Genomic DNA, 21312 nt, shown 5'->3' on the forward strand with positions numbered 1-21312 from the left:
GGCCATTTTGCGTTGCTGTTAAAATGTGAAGAAAGCAAGAAAACAGTTTAACTTCCGGTGCTTGCCGTGTTTGGTTGTGGTTCATGGATTCGGTGTTCCTCAAGGAGGAGGAGCAGATTGTGCAGAGCATTGGTGCTGCTTAAGCAGTCTCCTTGGCTATTAGGCACAATCCTGGACGGGTTGCTACTCCGACACAGTATACCACCAAGCTGGCACTCATTTTGCCAACCTCGGAAGGATGACAGGCCGAGTTAACCCCACCTGGTATTAATTCAATAGCTGAGTGGGATTTGAACTCAGGACCCTAGGATCCAAAGCTCACCACCCAAACCATTAAGCCAACACCAGGCAGTGTCACACTCCGAGCCATTCACTACACATGTGCACACACTTTGTCAGTACCTTTTCTTACCATCAGCAATAACACCATTGCGGCTTCCACCCTACTATCTGAAACGAGGAAATCCGCTGTGTGTGTCGGTATGTGTGTATGTCGGAACATCTGAAAATCATGTTGAAAAAAACATAGCGCTGGCCTGATCTCCACCAAATTTTACATACGTGATGGTAGTACCCAAGGTCAGAGCATGGACACAACCTCACCCACTCCCGTAAGCTGGGCATGGGAAGACTACTTACGATTTTGTCTGTACACATGCCACAGTGCAAGTGGTTTACTGACCCCTGCTGTAGACAGGGAGAATTATTATTCATTGCACAAAATATATTTGCCCCACTGTGCAACATGCCACAAAGTGCACGCTTCGCGTATCGGCGGTTTGGTGTTAGCCGTGCACACCTGTGGCATGATACTGGACTCAGGCACAGGAGGCTTGCATGTGGGCTCCACCCCACACCATATGCATTCAGGCACACAGTCGCACACCCTCCCGGAAAGTCCCCGTTTATCCCTCCCTTACCTGGAGTAGTTCCCCACTACATGGATTAGCAACCCATTTACACCATTCCTGGTTGTGTCCACGTACTGAGTTGCAACCGCTGGCTGCACCTGATGGCCATGCCTCTTCTCAAACTCCTCCAGCAGAGTCGAGCACGGTGGTTGTCTTGCACACTTCGCCCCTCACTCCAAAACATATCCCGGTGTGCATCTTCATCTCCTCCCACTGTCCCTCTACTCTCTGATGTAACCTCATCGAATGTCTCTGCTATTTTATTCTCTTCTCCCATTGTTTCTGATGCTATTTCTTCTACTTTCATTTATTTTGGCCTCTTTGTTTTTGTTTTTTTTTCAATTTGCTCTGCTTCTGCTTTATTTTCCTCTTTGCTGCTATTGTTTTTGTAGATATTTCTATTTCCCTCTGTCCTTTTGTTTCTCCTTGTCCCTTTTTAATTTCTCTGTGCTCCCACTACTCTTAATTTTTCCTTCTGTTGCTCTCTGGCCCCCTTTTATTTCTTCTAAATCTATCATAAGCACTTCCCCCATTCTGGCTTGACTGGCTGCCACCTGCTGCTCTGTGGTCCTCAGCTTGGCCAACTCAGCCTTTAATGGCTCCTTTAGCCTGGTCAGGTTTTCAGGTTTTATATTGTTGGGGGTCGGGTGAGAAGACCACTAGGTGGGGGAAGCAAGGTCGGTTCCCACAAGACTCCCCAGAATTGTAGGCCGTCACACACAGATAATTCCGTGACGCGGCGGGTCGCTTTACCGACTGTGGACGCAAGTAACTCAACCGCATGACCTCAGGTCCTCCCGTCTATGGGTTAATTGGGTTACCTAATTAATCACGTGGTTTAATTACTGGGGAACACACCCTCGGTGTGTGGTTTACTGACCCCTGCTGTAGACTTCAGAATATATATATATATATATATATATATATATATATATATATATATATATATATATATATATATATATATATATATATATTGTTGTGAATTCGCGCCCGCCGGCGTGCGGACGGCCACTTGACTCGAATCGCAGCACGTCGCCCACCGGACGGACAATTCAGTCATGACCCTCTCGGACCAAGGCCGGCAGCTAGTCACGGGTGGGGGTCCAACCCCACCACAATCGTGCCAATTGCCCACCCGCGCAGGATAAGGTCGCTCGCCAAATTTGATCTACCGAAGTACCTGCGCGAATGGTCGACCGGGCGATCGCACCTCGCCGCAAGTCGACTCCGGACACGGGCCGCTTGGGTGGCCCGTTCCATGCTATCGGGATAACCGAGCGGTGTTATCGCCGACCTGGACGGTTCAGACTAATTACCGGGCGTATTAAGCCCACTACGAACCCTTTATGTGAAGCAGGATGGAGGGTCAATAAAGAAAAGACGAAGCGAAACGGGAAAACAGTTCACACAATGCACATTTATTACGCGACACACGGAAAGCACACATATACAGCCAAACAGTCAAAATGCACATATAGCAGTTAAAACAAAAGAAACAATGACGCAGAGTTACTACCGACTACGCGCACACACGGCAACACTTATACAGTTCTACTTTACAGACGGTGCCAACACACATTTACTCAAAAGCAAAGGAAAGAAGCCACCCTCATAGACAAGGGGGCAGACAGGCCTGGAGGCCAATATGTGCGCGTGACCTGGAGGAGCGGCCAGGTCCGCGAGACCAGGGGAGGGGGGGAGGGGGGTCCTACCCGCGTCCTTGTGACGCGTTGGTGGACGAGCCGCAGATGTGGCCGCGTGGCTGTGCCCCGACTCTGTGCTCCTTGGCGGGTTTCGTTGGCACGACGTTTTGAGTGGGGTGGGAACGGGGCCCCCTTTTTGCACTCTCTCAGCGTGGGGGAAAGGGGGAATTGTTGATGCCCTGGGGGAGGAGAATGGCTGGCTGGCTTGGGTCCCGCGACGAGCGATCTCACACCGCGACCTCGTCGCCGACCGCCGTCCTTCTCACCTCGGACCCGAGCTCCTTTGCCTCTTCCCGCAACTCTCCTCAGCCGACTGCAGAACCCAACTCGCTGCCACACCGATGACTCCACTCGCTCTGCCCTGCCGCCACACACTGCTACTGCCACACTCTGCCACGATTCACCTTACGCTCGCCGTTTTATAGGCCAGCAGGAGCAAACAATATGCAAATATCGGGATCAGGATGACCTCGGGCGCGGAGCCACGCTCGCCAATTGGACAGAGGAAAAGTGGGCGTGAACCTCCCCTGATCCTAGAATTTGCATATATCGATTTCACACAGACGCGCCTGGAGGCGGGGCCAAGCCGCTCCGCGCTAATTGGACGGATCAGAAGTGGGCGTGTAGCGTTCTTGATCCGAATTCTCCTTCGGAAAGGCCACTATTTGCGCTCGCGGCTCGGTGCGTATCGCTGAACGAGCCCGAGACAGCCCGGCACTCAGTGTTCACAGGTGGTGCGGGAATGGCCGTAGAAGGAGAGAGGTTGAAGGTGGTGGAGGGTTTTCGGTGGTGGTTTGATGGTTATGGTGCCGTTTGGGAATGACGGTGATGCGATGTTTGTGAAATTGAGTTGTGAAGGTAAAGGTCGTGGCTGTTGGTGTTGTTGTTGTTGTCTGAGGGTTGGAGCGTGGTTGTAGTTGGTGACGATGGCTGGCATGGTGGTTAAGGTGGTCGTGTGATGTCGGTTGAGACGTGGTTGGTTCAAAATAAAGTAAGAACAGAAAAACAGCTATCTCAAAGCGTCGCAGCCCGAATGAATCACATAAATTCCCTCTGGACAATGGATTTGGGGCTAACTACACATGTACTTAGAGATATCTCACCTACGGGCCCTTCATGGTGTAATGCGAATTTCCACAGCCGTAACAATATATATATATATATATATATATATATATATATATATATATATATATATATATATATATATATATATATATATATATATATATATATATATATATATATATATATATATATATATATATATATATATAGACGTCAGAATATAACCGTCGTTTACGAGTCATTCAGCGCATGGCGCTCCACCGTCGTGCTGTGCTCTCGGAGAGAGTTGCGCTGCAAGATTCATCGGGCGACCCTTGAAACCGATGCCATGCGGAGGACCGCGCCGGAAGCCACCCTCCAAAACTCGGAGGGGACCGCCGGCTCAAGAGTCGCATACGCTGTCCCAGCCGAAGCCCCACGCGCAACAGTATCGCTGTGCCCAAGGAGGGATTCTGACTAGAGGCGTTCAGCCATAATCCCTCAGATGGTAGCTTTGCGCCGCTGGCTGCTCAGCCAGACGCACGCGCCAAGTGTCTGAACCTGCGGTTCCTCTCGTACTGAGCGGGGTTGCTGTCCCGGCGACAAAAGCATCAGTAGGGTAAAACTAACCTGTCTCACAACGGTCTACGCCTTGTCCGGACCGGATCACTTTACCGGATCGGATGCAGCTGAGCGACACTGCCAAGCACGTACCGGCGAAAAGGAACGGATCGTTGGGAATGCAATCCTGGCTAAACTATGATTCGGACCATGCTGGATCAATGGAAGAAAAGACAAAAACGAGCAGGGAACATTCCTCATAAAAATAACTTATTTACAAACAGGCAAGGAAAGATAGGTGGCACAGTGAATAGTTTTATTGTTGAGTGTAATGCAGGGATAGAAAGAAGCGTGTGGTGCGACAATAAACAGGCAACTTACAGAAGGGGACACAGAGCAGACTTAACGCAAAAATAATAACAGTAATAACGATCTTATGCAGTCTTAAACAGACAGGCACCAGGACACACACACACACACACACACACACACACACACACACACACACACACACACACACACACACACACACACACACACACACACACACACACACACACACCGATGAAGAGGGAGTTTAGAACTAGGAATTGGGCACTGTAAAGGAGGAGCTTGAGTCGAGAAAGAGCGGAGTCCAGAGTGCGAGGACAAAATAGTAGGGGGGTGAGCGGAGACGAGGAGGCGGAGTCCGGTCAGCAGGAGGCGGGTCGTGGCGGTGTCGATGAGGAGAGGCGAGAGAGAGGCGAGAGAGAGGCGAGAGAGAGGCGGAGAAACTCAAAAAGCAAGAGAGAGAGAGAGAGAGAGACGGAGGGACTTCTCCGACCTTTATAGGATTTGCAGCTCGGGGGAGAGGGGCCACCTCGAATCGTAACGTCATCACCTGAATCGGGCGCTCCGATTGGCCCCGACCCCTCACATGGCCTGCCAGCTTGGGCTGGAAACCGCCTTACTTCGTTTCTGGCAAGGCCATCCCAGACAGTGAACGTATTGCGCTCCGACCCCACGACATGACAATCGCCCACACCGAAATTGGCACGTGAATCGTCCTGCAAAAACCCTCGGGCCGTGCTCGGGCGACCGGTCGAGGGTCCCGCATGCCCGCTCGGGCGTTCGACCAGCGTCAATAAACGCGCTCGCTTCGTGCGCGCCAACGTGGCCCGCATTGTACATTCCCTGGCTCGATCGCAGCTTCGCTGGCCGTAGAGAAGAGAAGACGTTCACCATCCTTGGAGAATCTGCTGCTGCCAGCGAGGACCGAAGGTGCATCGCCATGGATAAATCCATGCACGTTTCACAAGGAGCGTACGTGTCGTCTGCTTGTGAACACATTCCATACAGTGCGCACGGTTCCACCATTACGCACATATCCAGCGCTCGCGTTCACATGACTCCGCGAGCATGTGCACGGGGCGAACAACAATATGTGTCGGATATTGAGGTTGAAAAGGAACATGCCGCTTCTACCCGCACACTCGTATCCCGCCCTACATGGTGTAGAGTAGGCTTTATCGGCCTCCATGCGCGTTTCGTGCAGCGTGGGCGTCGTGCTGGCCGTGTTTCCTGTGCTGTGAAAAACACCATTCGTGCAGCCTCTTAAGAGGTATTTATTCGCATGCCTTTTTAATGCAACCGACAATCTTCCCCAGACCATCGGGAGCTCGAGTCGACAACCCCGCACTGCCAAGCACACCACATGACTCGCCGCACATGCCGGATTTAGGGCTCGCCCAGGAAAGAGGATCTCTGTGCAGCAGATCCCCCACCGTGGCGCCGCACACACTGATCTCCATGAGGCCCCACCTTACAGTGAAGGCACACGTGGCTAATTTACCTCAGGAATAATCAGAAAAGAAGAAGAGTTGGGATGAAATGAAGGAAAAAATTATTTAAGCAACCCGAGCTATTAGATCATCGCAACGCACTCCCTTGTTGTCCCGCTAAACAAAAGGAAAGGGGCTATCTACACGTATAATAATGGAAAAACTGTCTTGGGACACTATCTGTTGTATGCATGCGGTTCTGATAACCGCAACAATATTGTATTGGCTGGCCCTCCGATCCTGTAATATGTCCAGGGTCCCAGGTGATGAAGTACTCCTGCCACTTGGCACTGAGCTACTGGGGGGGGGGGGGGGATGGAGGGGAGGAATCCTGGCTACAGGGTGGGCGTGATAACTACTGGACCCTCCGTCTCCATTTCTCCCAGGGAAATGGGGCTGTCACCCCTACTCCATTGGGGAACAGAAATCATTCTCCATAGCACTTTTGTTGTTAAAAAAAAACAATTTTTTTATTTTATTTTAATGATTTCCAAAAAAATAAAAAAAACTTGTTTTTTAGATTTTAATTTGAGGGTGACTTGTCGCTTCCTCTCGGGTTGGAATCCCACTCCTGACACAAGTGTAACGGTCGTGTGGTCTCTCAGGCCGGAACCTCTGCCTCGGGGGGAATGGGTCAAATCTGACCCCTCTTTGCACATGTACCAGTAATCGTGAGTCGGGCAGCCGTAACAAACCTGCTCTTCCGAACAGGCTGAGCAATGCCGAAGGGCAGTTTGGTTTTGAATAAATGCGGTCCCAATTTACCCATGTTCGGATTTATGATGCCAATCAATTTTGCGCTTGGAGTACTGCATCCTGCAAATGGCAACAGCACACAGATTCTCGTGAACACAAGCCTTTATGTACAACTAACAGGCTGCTTGGCTGGAGGTGAGCTTTTCCCGGCGGTGGTTTCGGGACGTGTTGGAAATTGGAAAGCTATCGAGTTATTGGCCTCATGGTGGTTACCCTTCGCCTGTGGGCCAGCAGCAGTTCAGCCTAACCACACATACCAATATACATTTTAACGTGGCCTTTGGTGGCCTCAAAACAGACGTCAACGTCGTCGTGTGGTAGCTTAACACCTCAAGTTAGCACTCCAATGGAGCGGTTGAAGAATCTAAGAAACGGGAACACCCTGACACCCCCCCCCCGCCCACGGAGAGTCCCTTTACAAATCCAAATATACCCATTTGTACCACATCCGTTTGTGCTGTCTACGTACCTCTTTGTGCTTGCAGTAACTGCATGCATGCTCGCACATGCAGCGACCTTTTCCCCCCCCTCCAGCCGGTTCACTCCGAACTGGATTCGTACATGCTACACTCTAGGGAAGCCGTTTTAAATTCAAAATCAAACAGTCGGTCCTTAACAACCCTCCATACGCTTTCCTCCAACCTCCTCGAGGTCCATGCTAATCATGCATGCGCACCGGCGATATACTCATCATTATACTCACACACATGCATGGATTCTCCCCTGCATGCACGATCAACTTTACCCACACTGCGCAGCACGTCCCGCATGGCTTCGCCATGAGATGGCTGCGTAACCTCCACCACGGCGCCATGCACCAGGGGGCCACACATCACAGTACCATGGGCTCGGGTGCAAGTTCGGTCTGCGCTCCCAGTAATCCTGCGCACCTGCGCATCCTACGCACACACACACCCATTGAGAGTCTTTTGACAAATCCAAATCTATCCATTTCTACCATGTCTGTGTGTGCTGTCTTCGTACTTCTTCATGTTTGCAACAACTGCTGATTGCACCTCCCGATCGGGACACGAACTGCATGCATAATACCATGATCGACTGCAGAGTGCTCACAAAATGGCTGAAGCACTCAAGCAAGCATGCCAATGAAATGGTTGACAAGGAATGGCTGGCTCAGCAAGTGACAGCAAGCCGATTCGTAATGGCACATACTTGCAAAAATCAAAACATTGCCGATTTCTTAACATATTGAGATTTCACTCCAGATTTCAACAGTTATTTAGTCCACGTGATCCGATCTTCAAAACCAAAATTAAAATTTTGATTATGTACTTTAATTTGTCCATGAGAGTAGATCGTGGAGAATCTCATCACATAATGCACGAAATCACTCCAAGCTCCGAATATAAAAATGATAGCACCTCAAAAAAGTGATTAATGAAGATCAGGCATTCGATGATATGAGTGAGGAAAGTAAAAAAAAAAAAAAAATTGAGCACTTTATCGTTAAGAAACTGTTGCGACATGTTCCAAGTCAAGGCATTCTTAAGCAGTCTGAAAAAATTACCAGCTTTTGCAGGCTGACCAAGGATGATGCCTTGATAAAGGACAATTAAATAAGGCCACAGCACAAGTGTGTGGGAAGGTAGCAGTGAGGGGGGGCAAGGTAAGGCAATATGGGGGGTGGAGTCGATCCGGAGGGAGAGGGGGTGGTGGAGGAGCGAGAAGGTAGGGAGACCGAGAAAGGAGGGGGAGTGAGGAGGGTGGGGAAAGGGAAAAACAGTGAGGGGAAGGGAAGGCAGCATGAGGGGAGGGGAAGGGAAGGCAGCATGAGGAGAGGGCAACATAAGGCAATGTGAGGGGAGGACAAGATATGGGAGTGTGAGGGGAGAGTCTGTCCTGACATAACCACTGTCCTGACACGTCCGGAGAGAGAGAGAGGAGGGTGCGGCATTGTATTAGGAGGGGGTGGAGTGAGGATGAGAGGCAGAGAGAGAGAGAGAGACACAGACAGAGACATACGGACATGGGGAGTTGGCAGGGAGAATATGTTATGCTTTCTGAACAACACACATAAACACGCACACACACAATCATCACGTGACGGGTGGAAAAAAATTTGGTTCTGTAATTTGGAAAACACGTGACTACGGCGAACGGCTCGGAAATTGGGTGTGATCTATATTATACAGCAGGAGTGTCTGTACGTCCGTCTGACCCCTGAACTACTCCCTCAGTTTTGGGGCTCGCCCCGCCAAGCCTTCTGTGGAACGTTTTGGGGTCCCACGGTGGGTGGAAGGTTTCGTAAATACCTCATTACAATTATGATTTGGAGTTTCGATCCGAACAAAGCTGCTTCCAATCCCTATGTGACGTCAGAATGGCGTTTCTCTTCGTTTACCTCACGAGTGTTTGTGACATTGTATTTGTTATATTAATGGTATCGTATTAATTTGTGGTTCGAATGATGCTGTGTGTAATGAAAATATAGAGATTGAGTTAAAAGGAGAACGAGGAAATCATGCGATCGGTTCGGATCACATTTGCAAATTCGTCATTTTTTTGCCCAAGTGCGTCACGAACTGGCTGTCCAACCGCTCCCATGCATAATATGGTCGGGTACCTCACTCATCAAATGTAATTTTTCTTTGAAACCCACAAAAGGAAACTATATAACTTTTATAAAGAATACCTGGTTCATATAAAATAACCAATTTGTTTAGAAACAGTCACGCCGACGAACGAAAGCGTGATCACTCGAACTCTGCTGAGGTTAAAAGTTAAAACCTCCACCACCCATCATCATCATCATCATCATCATCATAAGACAAGGGATGAAGCTTTGCCACCATGGTGCCCATAACCAGGTATGTACACACACGTGTACCACGTACCTTAGAGCAACTGCCACCTGTATATCCCCATCAGGACACGAACTGCAGGGTGCTCGGCAAGTTCCTTAAGCACTCAAGCGAACACTCCAATTAAATGGCAGATAAGGAACGGCTGGCATGGCAAGCGATGGCAAGCTGATTGATCACGGCACATCGCCGCTTTAAACAAAAAAACTAAACATCGCCGCTTTCTTAACATTTTCACATTTCACTCCAGATATAAAGTTATTTAGTCCACATGATCCGATCCAATCAAACCTAAATTATATTTCAATGATATACTTGAATCTGTCCAAGCTCCTAATTTGAAAACTATAGCATTAACAGAAAAGATGTACACAGCGATTCGTAACTATGTAGATCAGGTATTCGATGATACGAGTGAGGAAAGTGAAAGAAAAAACTTTTTTGTGCTTTATTGTCAATAAACCGTTGTAGCCTTTTCCATCTCGAGGCATTGTTGAGCAGGCCGAACAAAATGGCGAATTAAGACCACAGCGAGGTAACCCAGGATACCGCGGAAGAATGCACCTTAACACCCTGTCAAGGGAGCAAGGTGTCCAAGGATGCGCTTGATAAGGCTGTTAATTATCTTCAAAAGGGGGTTTTAATTAACCCCAAACACCCAATTTTCACTCTTGCATTTCCTTGAAGTTTTCTTCGAAAACTCAAACTTCTGAGGAATAAAAACAAAGTTTCAGGCTGCCAGGTTTCATGGTTTTGGAGTTATGGAGGACACACACACACACACACACACACACACACACACACACACACACACACACACACACACACACACACACACACACACACCAGATGGTGGTTTCCTTGGCTTGGTCTGAGGTGGTCCCTTCAGGTGGGTGCCTGAAATGTCCTTTCCCTAAGAGAGGATGATCACCTGTCTCTGTTATCATCTGAGCTCAAGCGTTTGAACATCGGTATTGCAGCACTCTCTGAGGTTCAGAGAGCAGATAGTGGCGAGATCATGGTGGGTGGTTACACCTACTATTGGTCTGGTCACTGATGGTTACCATGCCCAAGGAGTTGCTGTAGCTGTGTCCAATAAGCTGACTCCAATGATAATTGTCCAGGAGAATGGTACCAACCCAGCAGAGACTGGATGTTGGGAAGCTCAAGTTTGAGAGGGTAGCTGAGGAGTTTGCGAACAGGCTGGGTGGGGATTTGGGGAGGGGGGGGTGAGGGGGTCTTTGTTCTTTGGGGAATCCTGAAGAGTTGTAGAGTGCCTTCAAGACCACCATCCTTGATGTTGCCGGTGGATGTCTTGCAACTCACTGTAGGGTGAAGAAGAATTTTGTCTCTCAAGGGACACTGGATACCATTGACCAGAATCGCAGGGCCAGGCTGAATGGCAGAGCTGAGCTGTTCAGGGAGTTGAGGCGTAAAACTGTACGAGTGCTAAGGGTGGACAAGGAGGCCTATGTGAGAGGAATCTGTGAGGCGGTAGAGCATCACCTATGGTCAGGTGATTCTCATCCTGCTTACGGGGGAATTCACGCATTGCGTTCGTCCAAGCCCTTCCCTCGGTGTACTGCAGTTAGAACAGAGGATGGTCGGCACTTGAGAGAGGAGACCAAAGTGAAGGCCCACTGTGCCGGTTACTTTGAGCGGTTGTAACCAGGCTGATCCACCAGCTGTTGAGTTGGACGTCAGGGGTGTTACAATCCCCATTGCTGACCCTCCAATCAACTGTGGTACACCTTCGTTTGTGGAAACACAGGCTGCAGTGAACCGGTTGAAATGGGGTAAAGCTCCAGGGATCTGTGACATCCATGCTGAAGGTCTCAAGGCTGGTGGAAATCTTGCACTCGTGTCGTTGCATGCAGTTTTGTGCTCTGCCTGGAAAACAGGCATCATCCCAACTGATTGGAAGAGGGGCCTTGTTGTCCCTCTCTGGAAAGGGAAGGGTGATCGCCAGGACTGCAACAACTACCGAGGGGTGACGCTGCTCTCAGTGCCGGGCAAGGTCTTTGCTCGGATAATTATTGATAGGGTTCGCCACCATCTGCTTGAGCACCAGCATCCAGAGCAGTCAGGCTTTACACCAAAGAGGTCAACGATTGACTGTATCCTTGTTCTTTGGGTCCTCACTGAACACACACACACACGAGAGTTTTGGCAGGGGCTGCTTGCAGCCGATGCAGCTAAGGGAAGCCGATGCAGTACCAGCTGAAAGTGGATGCAGCGACGCGCTGCTCTGGCGCATGCTCCCATACCTGACCTGACTTATATCCATGTCGAACTGTTGGGTGAGTTCATCATGGATGAAACCAGTCGAGTGTTGCTCCCGTCCATCATGAACTGTCGGCCGAGGGTCGTGTCCGCCATGAACTTCTGGCCGTGGGCCGCATCTGTCAAGAACTGCCGGCCGTGGGTCATGTCCGCAACGAACTTCTAGCCATGGGCCGCATCTGTCAAGAACTGCCGGCCGTGGGCCGCATCCGCCACGAACTGTGGGCCGCGTCCACCACGAGCTGTGGGCCGCGTCCACCATGAGCTGTGGGCCGCGTCCGCCACGAGCTGCGGGCCGCGTCCGCCACGAGCTGTGGGCCGCGTCCGCCACGAGCTGCGGGCCGCGTCCACCACGAGCTGCGGACAGCGTCGGCCACGAGCTGCGGGCCGCGTCCGCCACGAGCTGTGGGCCGTGTCCGCCACGAGCTGCGGGCCGCGTCCGCCACGAGCTGCGGGCCGCGTCCGCCACGAGCTGTGGGCCGCGTCCGCCACGAGCTGCGGGCCGCGTCCACCACGAGCTGCGGACAGCGTCGGCCACGAGCTGTGGGCTGCGTCCGCCACGAGCTGTGGGCCGCGTCTGCCACGAGCTGCGGGCCGCGTCCGCCACGAGCTGCGGGCCGCGTCCGCCACGAGCTGCGGGCCGCGTCCGCCACGAGCTGCGGGCCGCGTCCGCCACGAGCTGCGGGCCGCGTCCGCCACGAGCTGCGGGCCGCGTCCGCCACGAGCTGTGGGCCGCGTCCGCCACGAGCTGTGGGCCGCGTCCGCCACGAGCTGCGGGCCGCGTCCGCCACGAGCTGTGGACCGCGTCCGCCACAAACTGTGGGCCGTGGGCCACGTCCGCCACGATCTGTGGGCCGTGGTTACCTCCATCAAAATCTATGTCATGAGGTTATTCCCGTCGCAAAATATAGGGTGTGGTGACCTCACCAGTAAACACTTTCTAACATTGTTAGATACACAGCACAAGTCACAGTGTGGTTGTGTTCATGGTGTGGTCGTATTCCTGGTGTGTTGTTTTTTTAACGGTGTGGTTGTGGTTGTGATGGATCATTTTAATGACATGGTTGTGGTTGTGTTGGATATTTTAGACGATGTGGTTGTGGTTGTGTTGGATTATTTTAATGACATGGTTGTGGTTGTGTTGGATATTTTTAACGATGTGGTTGTGGTTGTGTTGGATTATTTTAATGACATGGTTGTGGTTGTGTTGGATATTTTTAACGATGTGGTTGTGGTTGTGTTTGATTTTTTTAACAGCATGGTTGTGGTTGTGTGGAATTTTTTAATGATGTGGTTGTGGTTGTGTTAGACTTTTTTCGTGGTTGTGGCTGTATTAGGGTTTTTAACAGTGTGTTTGTGGTTGTGTGGAATTTTTTACGTTGTGTTTGTGTTGGATGTTTTTTTTAAACGTGGTTGTGGTCGTGTTGGGTTTTTTTAACGTGGGTGCGTTTGTGTTGGATTTGTTTTTAACAGCATGGTTGTGGTTGTTAGATTTTTTTAATGATGTTGTGGTTGTATTAGGGTTTTTAACAGTGTGGTTGTGGTTGTGTGGAATTTTTTTCACGATGTGGTTGTGTTGGATTTTTTTCGTGGTTGTGTTGGAAGTTTTTTTATCAATGTGATTGTTGTGTTGGAATTTTTTAATGACATGGTTGTGGTCATATTGGATTTTATGTTTAATGTGGTTGTGGTTGTGTTGAATCTTTTTTTAACGGTGTGGTTGTGGTTATGTTGGATTTGTTTATTGTATTGTGGTTGTGGTTGTGTTTGATTAATTTTATCGTGGTTGTAGCTGTGTTGGATTTTTTTTGACGTGATTGTGGTTGTGTTGGATTTTAAAAATCGTGGTTGTGGTCGTGTTGGATTTGTTTTTTATTATGGTTGTGGTCATGTTGGATTTTTTAAATCGTGGTTGTGGTTGTGTTTGATTTTTTTTATCGTGGTTGTGGACGTGTTGGATTTTTTTATCGTGGTTGTGGTCGTGTTGGATTTGTTTTTTTTTAATCGTGGTTGTGGTTGTGTTTGATTTATTTTTTATCATGGCTGGGGGCGTGTTGGATTTTTTTATCGTGGTTGTGGTGGTGTTGGATTTGTTATTTAAACGTGATTGTGGTTGTGTTGGATTTATTTTATTGTGGTTGTGGTTGTGTTGGATTTATTTTATCGTGGTTGTGGTTGTGTTGGATTTTTTTTTATCGTGATTGTGATTGTGTTGGATTTGTTTTTTTATCGTGGTTGTGGTCATGTTGAATTTTTTTTTATCGTGGTTGTGGTTGTGTGGGATTTATTTTATCGTGGTTGTGGTTGTGTTGGATTTTTTTTTGTGTGGTTGTGGTTGTGGTCGTGTTGGATTTTTTTATCATGGTTGTGGTTGTGTTGGATTTTTTTTAAAATCGTGGTGGTGCTTGTTTGATTTTTTTTATCGTGGTTGTGGTTGTGTTGGATTTGTTTTTTATCGTGGTTGTGGTCGTGTTGAAATTTTTATCGTGGTTGTGGTTGTGTGGGATTTATTTTATCGTGGTTGTGGTTGTGTTGGATTTTTTTTATCGTGATTGTGGTTGTGTTGGATTTTTTTTTATCGTGGTTGTGGTCGTGTTGGATTTTTTTTATCGTGGTTGTGGTTGTGTTGGATTTCTTTTTATCATGGTTGTGGTTGTGTTGGATTTTTTTCGTGGTTGTGCTTATGTTGGATTAAAAAAAACGTGGTTGTGCTTGTGTTGGGTTTTTTAAAAAACGTGGTTGTGGTTGTGTTGGGTTTTTTTGCGTGGTTGTGGTTGTGGTCGTGTTGGATTTTTTTATCATGGTTGTGGTTGTGTTGGATTTTTTAAAAATCGTGGTGGTGCTTGTGTTTGATTTTCTTATTGTGGTTGTGGTTGTGTTGGATTTGTTTTTTTATCGTGGTTGGGGTTGTGTTGGATTTTTAAAAAATCGTGGTGGTGCTTGTGTTTGATTTTCTTATTGTGGTTGTGGTTGTGTTGGATTTGTTTTTTATCGTGGTTGTGGTTGTGTTGGATTTTTTAAATCGTGGTCATGGTTGTGTTGGATTTCTTTTGATTGAGGTTGTGGTTGTGTTGGATTTTTTAAATCATGGTTGTGCTTGTGTTTGATTAAAAAAAAACGTGATTGTGGTTGTGTTTGATTTTTTTTATCATGGTTGTGGTCATGTTGGGTTTTTTTTATCATGGTTGTGGTGGTGTTGGATTTTTTTAAATCGTGGTTGTGCTTGTGTTGGAATTTTTTATCGTGGTTGTGTTTGATTTTTTTATTGTGGTTGTGGTTGTGTTTGATTTTTTATCGTGGTTGTGGTTGTGTTTGATTTTTTTTATCGTGGTTCTGGTTGTGCTTGTGTTTGATTTTTTTATTGTGGTTGTGCTTGTGTTGGATTTTTTATCGTGGTTGTGGTTGTGTTTGATTTTTTTATCGTGGTTGTGGTTGTGCTTGTGTTTGATTTTTTTTATTGTGGTTGTGCTTGTGTTGGATTTTTTTATCGTGGTTGTGGTTGTGTTTGATTTTTTATCATGGTTGTGGTTGTGTTTGAATTTTTATCGTGGTTGTGGTTGTATTGGATTTTTTATCGTGGTTGTGGTTGTGCTTGTGTTTGATTTTTTATTGTGGTTGTGCTTGTGTTGGATTTTTTATCGTGGTTGTGGTTGTGTTTGATTTTTTTTTATCATGGTTGTGGTTGTGTTTGATTTTTTTATCGTGGTTGTGGATGTATTGGATTTTTTTTATTGTGGTTGTGGTTGTGCTTGTGTTTGATTTTTTTAATATCGTGGTTGTGCTTCTGTTGGAAATTTTTTATCGTGGGTGTGGTTGTGTTGGATTTTTTAAATCATGGTTGTGCTTGTGTTTGATTAAAAAAAAACGTGATTGTGGTTGTGTTTGATTTTTTTTATCATGGTTGTGGTCATGTTGGGTTTTTTTTATCATGGTTGTGGTGGTGTTGGATTTTTTTAAATCGTGGTTGTGCTTGTGTTGGAATTTTTTATCGTGGTTGTGTTTGATTTTTTATTGTGGTTGTGGTTGTGTTTGATTTTTTATCGTGGTTGTGGTTGTGTTTGATTTTTTTTATCGTGGTTCTGGTTGTGCTTGTGTTTGATTTTTTTATTGTGGTTGTGCTTGTGTTGGATTTTTTATCGTGGTTGTGGTTGTGTTTGATTTTTTATCGTGGTTGTGGTTGTGCTTGTGTTTGATTTTTTTTATTGTGGTTGTGCTTGTGTTGGATTTTTTTATCGTGGTTGTGGTTGTGTTTGATTTTTTATCATGGTTGTGGTTGTGTTTGAATTTTTATCGTGGTTGTGGTTGTATTGGATTTTTTATCGTGGTTGTGGTTGTGCTTGTGTTTGATTTTTTATTGTGGTTGTGCTTGTGTTGGATTTTTTAAATCGTGGTTGTGCTTGTGTTTGCTTAAAAAAAACGTGGTTGTGCTTGTGTTGGATTTTTTTTTAAAACGTGGTTGTGGTTGTGTTTGATTTTTTATCGTGGTTGTGGTTGTGTTGGATTTTTTATCGTGGTTGTGGTTGTGCTTGTGTTTGATTTTTTTATTGTGGTTGTGCTTGTGTTGGCTTTTTTATCGTGGTTGTGGTTGTGTTTGATTTTTTTATCGTGGTTGTGGTTGTGCTTGTGTTTGATTTTTTTATTGTGGTTGTGCTTGTGTTGGTTTTTTTCTCGTGGTTGTGGTTGTGTGTGATTTTTTTTATCATGGTTGTGTTTGATTTTTTTTATCGTGGTTGTGTTCGTGTTGGATTTCTTTTTAATCGTGGTTGTGGTTGTGTTGGATTTTTTTTTATCGTGGTTGTGGTCATGTTGGATTTTTTGTTTTAATGACGTGGTTGTGTTCACGATGTAGTTTTGTTGAGGCGTTGTGTTCACGACGTGGTTTTACCCCGACATTCCCCCTCTCGGACGGGGTTGTGTTGCGTCATCATTAGTTGTGGATCCGCACACAAAGAATCGTGAATTCCGACCTCCATCGGCGTTCTGCCCTGATCACGTGATCACGTGGGTTCAGCTGGCGAGACGAGCAGCGCGCGCCCAGACATCAATAATTATTTATTAAAATTCGTTCCCGCCCCCTTTTATCTGACCCGCCTCTCTCTCTCTCTCTGAGGAATATATAAAGGGTGACTCGAACCACACCTTGCGGTCCTTGCTATCTGAGGTAACCATGGCTGACCTGCTTCTCAAATGGCTCTCCGTTGAAGCCAATCCCGAGGTGAGGAACGTTGCGATCCAGAAGCCGGGAGGTTAGTGGTGTTGGTCCTCAGAAACTGAGGAGAGGGGTGGGGTCGCTCATAAACTGAGGAGAAGGTTGGGGTCGCTCATAAACTGAGGGAAGGGTTGGGGTCGCTCATAAACTGAGGGAAGGGTTGGGGTCACTCATAAACTGAGGGAAGGGTTGGGGTCACTCATAAACTGAGGGAAGGGTTGGGGTCACTCATAAACTGAGGGAAGGGTTGGGGTCACTCATAAACTGAGGGAAGGGTTGGGGTCACTCATAAACTGAGGGAAGGGTTGGGGTCACTCATAAACTGAGGGAAGGGTTGGGGTCACTCATAAACTGAGGGAAGGGTTGGGGTCACTCATAAACTGAGGGAAGGGTTGGGGTCGCTCATAAACTGAGGAGAAGGTTGGGGTCGCTCATAAAGTGAGGAGAGGAGAGGGTTGGGGTCGCTCATAAACTGAGGGGAGGGGAGGGGAGGGTTGGGGTCGCTCATAAACTGAGGAGAGGGGTGGGGTCGCTCATAAACTGAGGAGAGGAGAGGAGAGGGTTGGGGTCGCTCATAAACTGAGGGGAGGGGAGGGTTGGGGTCGCTCATAAACTGAGGGGAGTGGAGGGTTGGGGTCGCTCATAAACTGAAGGGAGGGGAGGGTTGGGGTCGCTCATAAACTGAGGGGAGGGGAGGGTTGGGGTCGCTCATAAACTGAGGAGAGGGGTGGGGTCGCTCATAAACTGAGGAGAGGAGAGGAGAGGAGAGGGTTGGGGTCGCTCATAAACTGAGGGGAGGGGAGGGTTGGAGTCGCTCATAAACTGAGGGGAGGGGAGGGTTGGGGTCGCTCATAAACTGAGGGGAGGGGAGGGTTGGGGTCGCTCATAAACTGAAGGGAGGGGAGGGTTGGGGTCGCTCATAAACTGAGGGGAGGGTTGGGGTCGCTCATAAACTGAGGGGAGGGAGGGTTGGGGTCGCTCATAAACTGAGGGGAGTGGAGGGTTGGGGTCGCTCATAAACTGAAGGGAGGGGAGGGTTGGGGTCGCTCATAAACTGAGGGGAGGGGAGGGTTGGGGTCGCTCATAAACTGAGGAGAGGGGTGGGGTCGCTCATAAACTGAGGAGAGGAGAGGAGAGGGTTGGGGTCGCTCATAAACTGAGGGGAGGGGAGGGTTGGAGTCGCTCATAAACTGAGGGGAGGGGAGGGTTGGGGTCGCTCATAAACTGAGGGGAGGGGAGGGTTGGGGTCGCTCATAAACTGAAGGGAGGGGAGGGTTGGGGTCGCTCATAAACTGAGGGGAGGGTTGGGGTCGCTCATGAACTGAGGGGAGGGGAGGGTTGGGGTCGCTCATAAACTGAGGGGAAGGTTGGTGTCGCTCATAAACTGAGGAGAGGGGTGGGGTCGTTCATAAACTGAGAGGGTGTGGTGATGTCGCTTATAAACTGAGGGAAGGGGTGGGGTCGCTCAAAAACTGAGGGGAGGGGTGGGGTCCCTCATAAACGGAGGGGCGGGTTGGGGTCGCTCATAAACTGAGGGGAGGGGTGGGGTCGCTCATAAACGGAGGGGCGGGTTGGGGTCGCTCATAAACTGAGGGGAGTGGAGGGTTGGGGTCGCTCATAAACTGAGGGTAGGGGAGGGGAGGGTTGGGGTCGCTCATAAACTGAGGGTAGGGGAGGAGAGGGTTGGGGTCGCTCATAAACTGAGGAGAGGGTTAGGGTCGCTCATAAACTGAGGGGAGGGGTGGGGTCGCTCATAAACTGAGGGGAGGGGAGGGGTGGGGTCGCTCGTAAACTGAGGGGAGGGGTGGGGTCGCTCATAAACTGAGGGGAGGGGTGGGGTCGCTCATAGATGGAGGGGAGGGTTGGGGTCACTCAAACAAGGGAGGGAGGGTTGGGGTCGCTCATAAACTGAGGGGAGGGGCGGGTTGGGGTCGCTCATAAACCGAGGGGAGGGGACGGGAGGGTTGGGGTCGCTCATAAACTGAGGGGAGGGTTGGGGTCGCTCATAAACTGAGGGTAGGGGAGGAGAGGGTTGGGGTCGCTCATAAACTGAGGGTAGGGGAGGAGAGGGTTGGGGTCGCTCATGAACTGAGGGTAGGGGTGGGGTCGCTCATAAACTGAGGGTAGGGGTGGGGTCGCTCATAGATGGAGGGGAGGGTTGGGGTCGCTCGTTAACAGGGGAAGGGAGGGGTGGGGTCGCTCATAAACTGAGGGGAGGGGTGGGGTCGCTCATAAACTGAGGGGAGGGGAGGGGTGGGGTCGCTCAGAAACTGAGGGGAGGGTTGGGGTCGCTCATAAACTGAGAGGAGAGGAGGGGAGGGTTGGGGTCGCTCATAAACTGAGGGGAGGGGAGGGTTGGGGTCGCTCATAAACTGAGAGGAGAGGAGGGGAGGGTTGGGGTCGCTCATAAACTGAGGGGAGGGGAGGGTTGGGGTCGCTCATAAACTGAGGAGAGGAGAGGGGAAGGGAGGGTTGGGGTCGCTCATAAACTGAGGAGAGGGGTGGGGTCACTCATAAACTGAGGGAAGGGTTGGGGTCGCTCATAAACTGAGGAGAGGAGAGGGTTGGGGTCGCTCATAAACTGAGGAGAGGAGAGGGTTGGGGTCGCTCATAAACTGAGGAGAGGAGAGGGTTGGGGTCGCTCATAAACTGAGGGGAGGGGAGGGTTGGAGTCGCTCATAAACTGAGGGGAGGGGAGGGGAGGAGGAGGAGGGTTGGGGTCGCTCATAAACTGAGGGGAGGGGAGGGTTGGGGTCGCTCATAAACTGAGGGGAGGGGAGGGTTGGGGTCGCTCATAAACTGAGGGGAGGGGAGGGTTGGGGTCGCTCATAAACTGAAGGGAAGGGAGGGGAGGGTTGGGGTCGCTCATAAACTGAGGGGAGGGGAGGGTTGGGGTCGCTCATAAACTGAGGAGAGGGGTGGGGTCGTTCATAAACTGAGAGGGTGTGGTGATGTCGCTATAAACTGAGGGAAGGGGTGGGGTCGCTCATAGATGGAGGGGAGGGTTGGGGTCGCTCATAAACAGGGGAGGGAGGGTTGGGGTCGCTCATAAACAGGGGAGGGGAGGGTTGGGGTCGCTCATAAACTGAGGGGAGGGGTGGGGTCGCTCATAAACTGAGGGGAGGGGTGGGGTCGCTCATAAACGGAGGGGCGGGTTGGGGTCGCTCATAAACTGAGGGGAGTGGAGGGTTGGGGTCGCTCATAAACTGAGGGTAGGGGAGGAGAGGGTTGGGGTCGCTCATAAACTGAGGGTAGGGGAGGAGAGGGGTGGGGTCGCTCATAAACTGAGGGTAGGGGAGGAGAGGGTTGGGGTCGCTCATAAACTGAGGAGAGGGTTAGGGTCGCTCATAAACTGAGGGGAAGGTTGGGGACACACATAAAGTGAGGGGGGGGGTGGGGTCGCTCATAAATTGGGGGGGGGGGTGGGGTCGCTCAAAAACTGAGGGGAGGGGTGGGGTCGCTCATAAACTGAGGGGAGGGGTGGGGTCGCTCATAAACTGAGGGGAGGGGTGGGGTCGCTCATAAACTGAGGGGAGGGGTGGGGTCGCTCATAGATGGATGGGAGGGTTGGGGTCACTCAGAAACAAGGGAGGGGAGGGTTGGGGTCGCTCATAAACTGAGGAGAGGGGTGGGGTCGTTCATAAACTGAGAGGGTGTGGTGATGTCGCTTATAAACCGAGGGAAGGGGTGGGGTCGCTCATAGATGGATGGGAGGGTTGGGGTCACTCAGAAACAAGGGAGGGGAGGGTTGGGGTCGCTCATAAACTGAGGAGAGGGGTGGGGTCGTTCATAAACTGAGTGGGTGTGGTGATGTCGCTTATAAACCGAGGGAAGGGGTGGGGTCGCTCATAAACTGAGGGGAGGGGTGGGGTCGCTCATAAACTGAGGGGAGGGGTGGGGTCGCTCATAAACGGAGGGGCGGGTTGGGGTTGCTCATAAACTGAGGGGAGTGGAGGGTTGGGGTCGCTCATAAACTGAGGGTAGGGGAGGGGAGGGTTGGGGTCGCTCATAAACTGAGGGTAGGGGAGGAGAGGGTTGGGGTCGCTCATAAACTGAGGGTAGGGGAGGAGAGGGTTGGGGTCGCTCATAAACTGAGGAGAGGGTTAGGGTCGCTCATAAACTGAGGGGAAGGTTGGGGTCGCTCATAAAGTGAGGGGAGGGGTGGGGTCGCTCATAAACTGAGGGGAGGGGTGGGGT

At 49.7% G+C, this 21312-nt stretch overlaps 1 protein-coding gene across 1 annotated transcript in view; it reads left to right on the top strand.

Annotated features, from left to right (window-relative positions):
- Nucleotides 1-16963: 16963 nt before the first annotated feature.
- Nucleotides 16964-21312, top strand: part of LOC147025583 (ubiquitin carboxyl-terminal hydrolase isozyme L3-like) — a 32313-nt gene continuing 27964 nt past the window's right edge. The window contains exon 1 of the mRNA XM_085886702.1: nt 16964-17121. Within this exon, the coding sequence (XP_085742828.1) occupies nt 17074-17121 (48 nt within the window). The 5' untranslated portion in view covers nt 16964-17073. The remainder of the gene's footprint in view (nt 17122-21312) is intronic.

This window comes from Eptatretus burgeri, chromosome 6, assembly GCF_056783735.1.
Source record: "Eptatretus burgeri isolate ZD-2024b chromosome 6, Ebu_testis_v1, whole genome shotgun sequence".
Classification (NCBI taxonomy): Eukaryota; Metazoa; Chordata; class Myxini; order Myxiniformes; family Myxinidae; genus Eptatretus; species Eptatretus burgeri.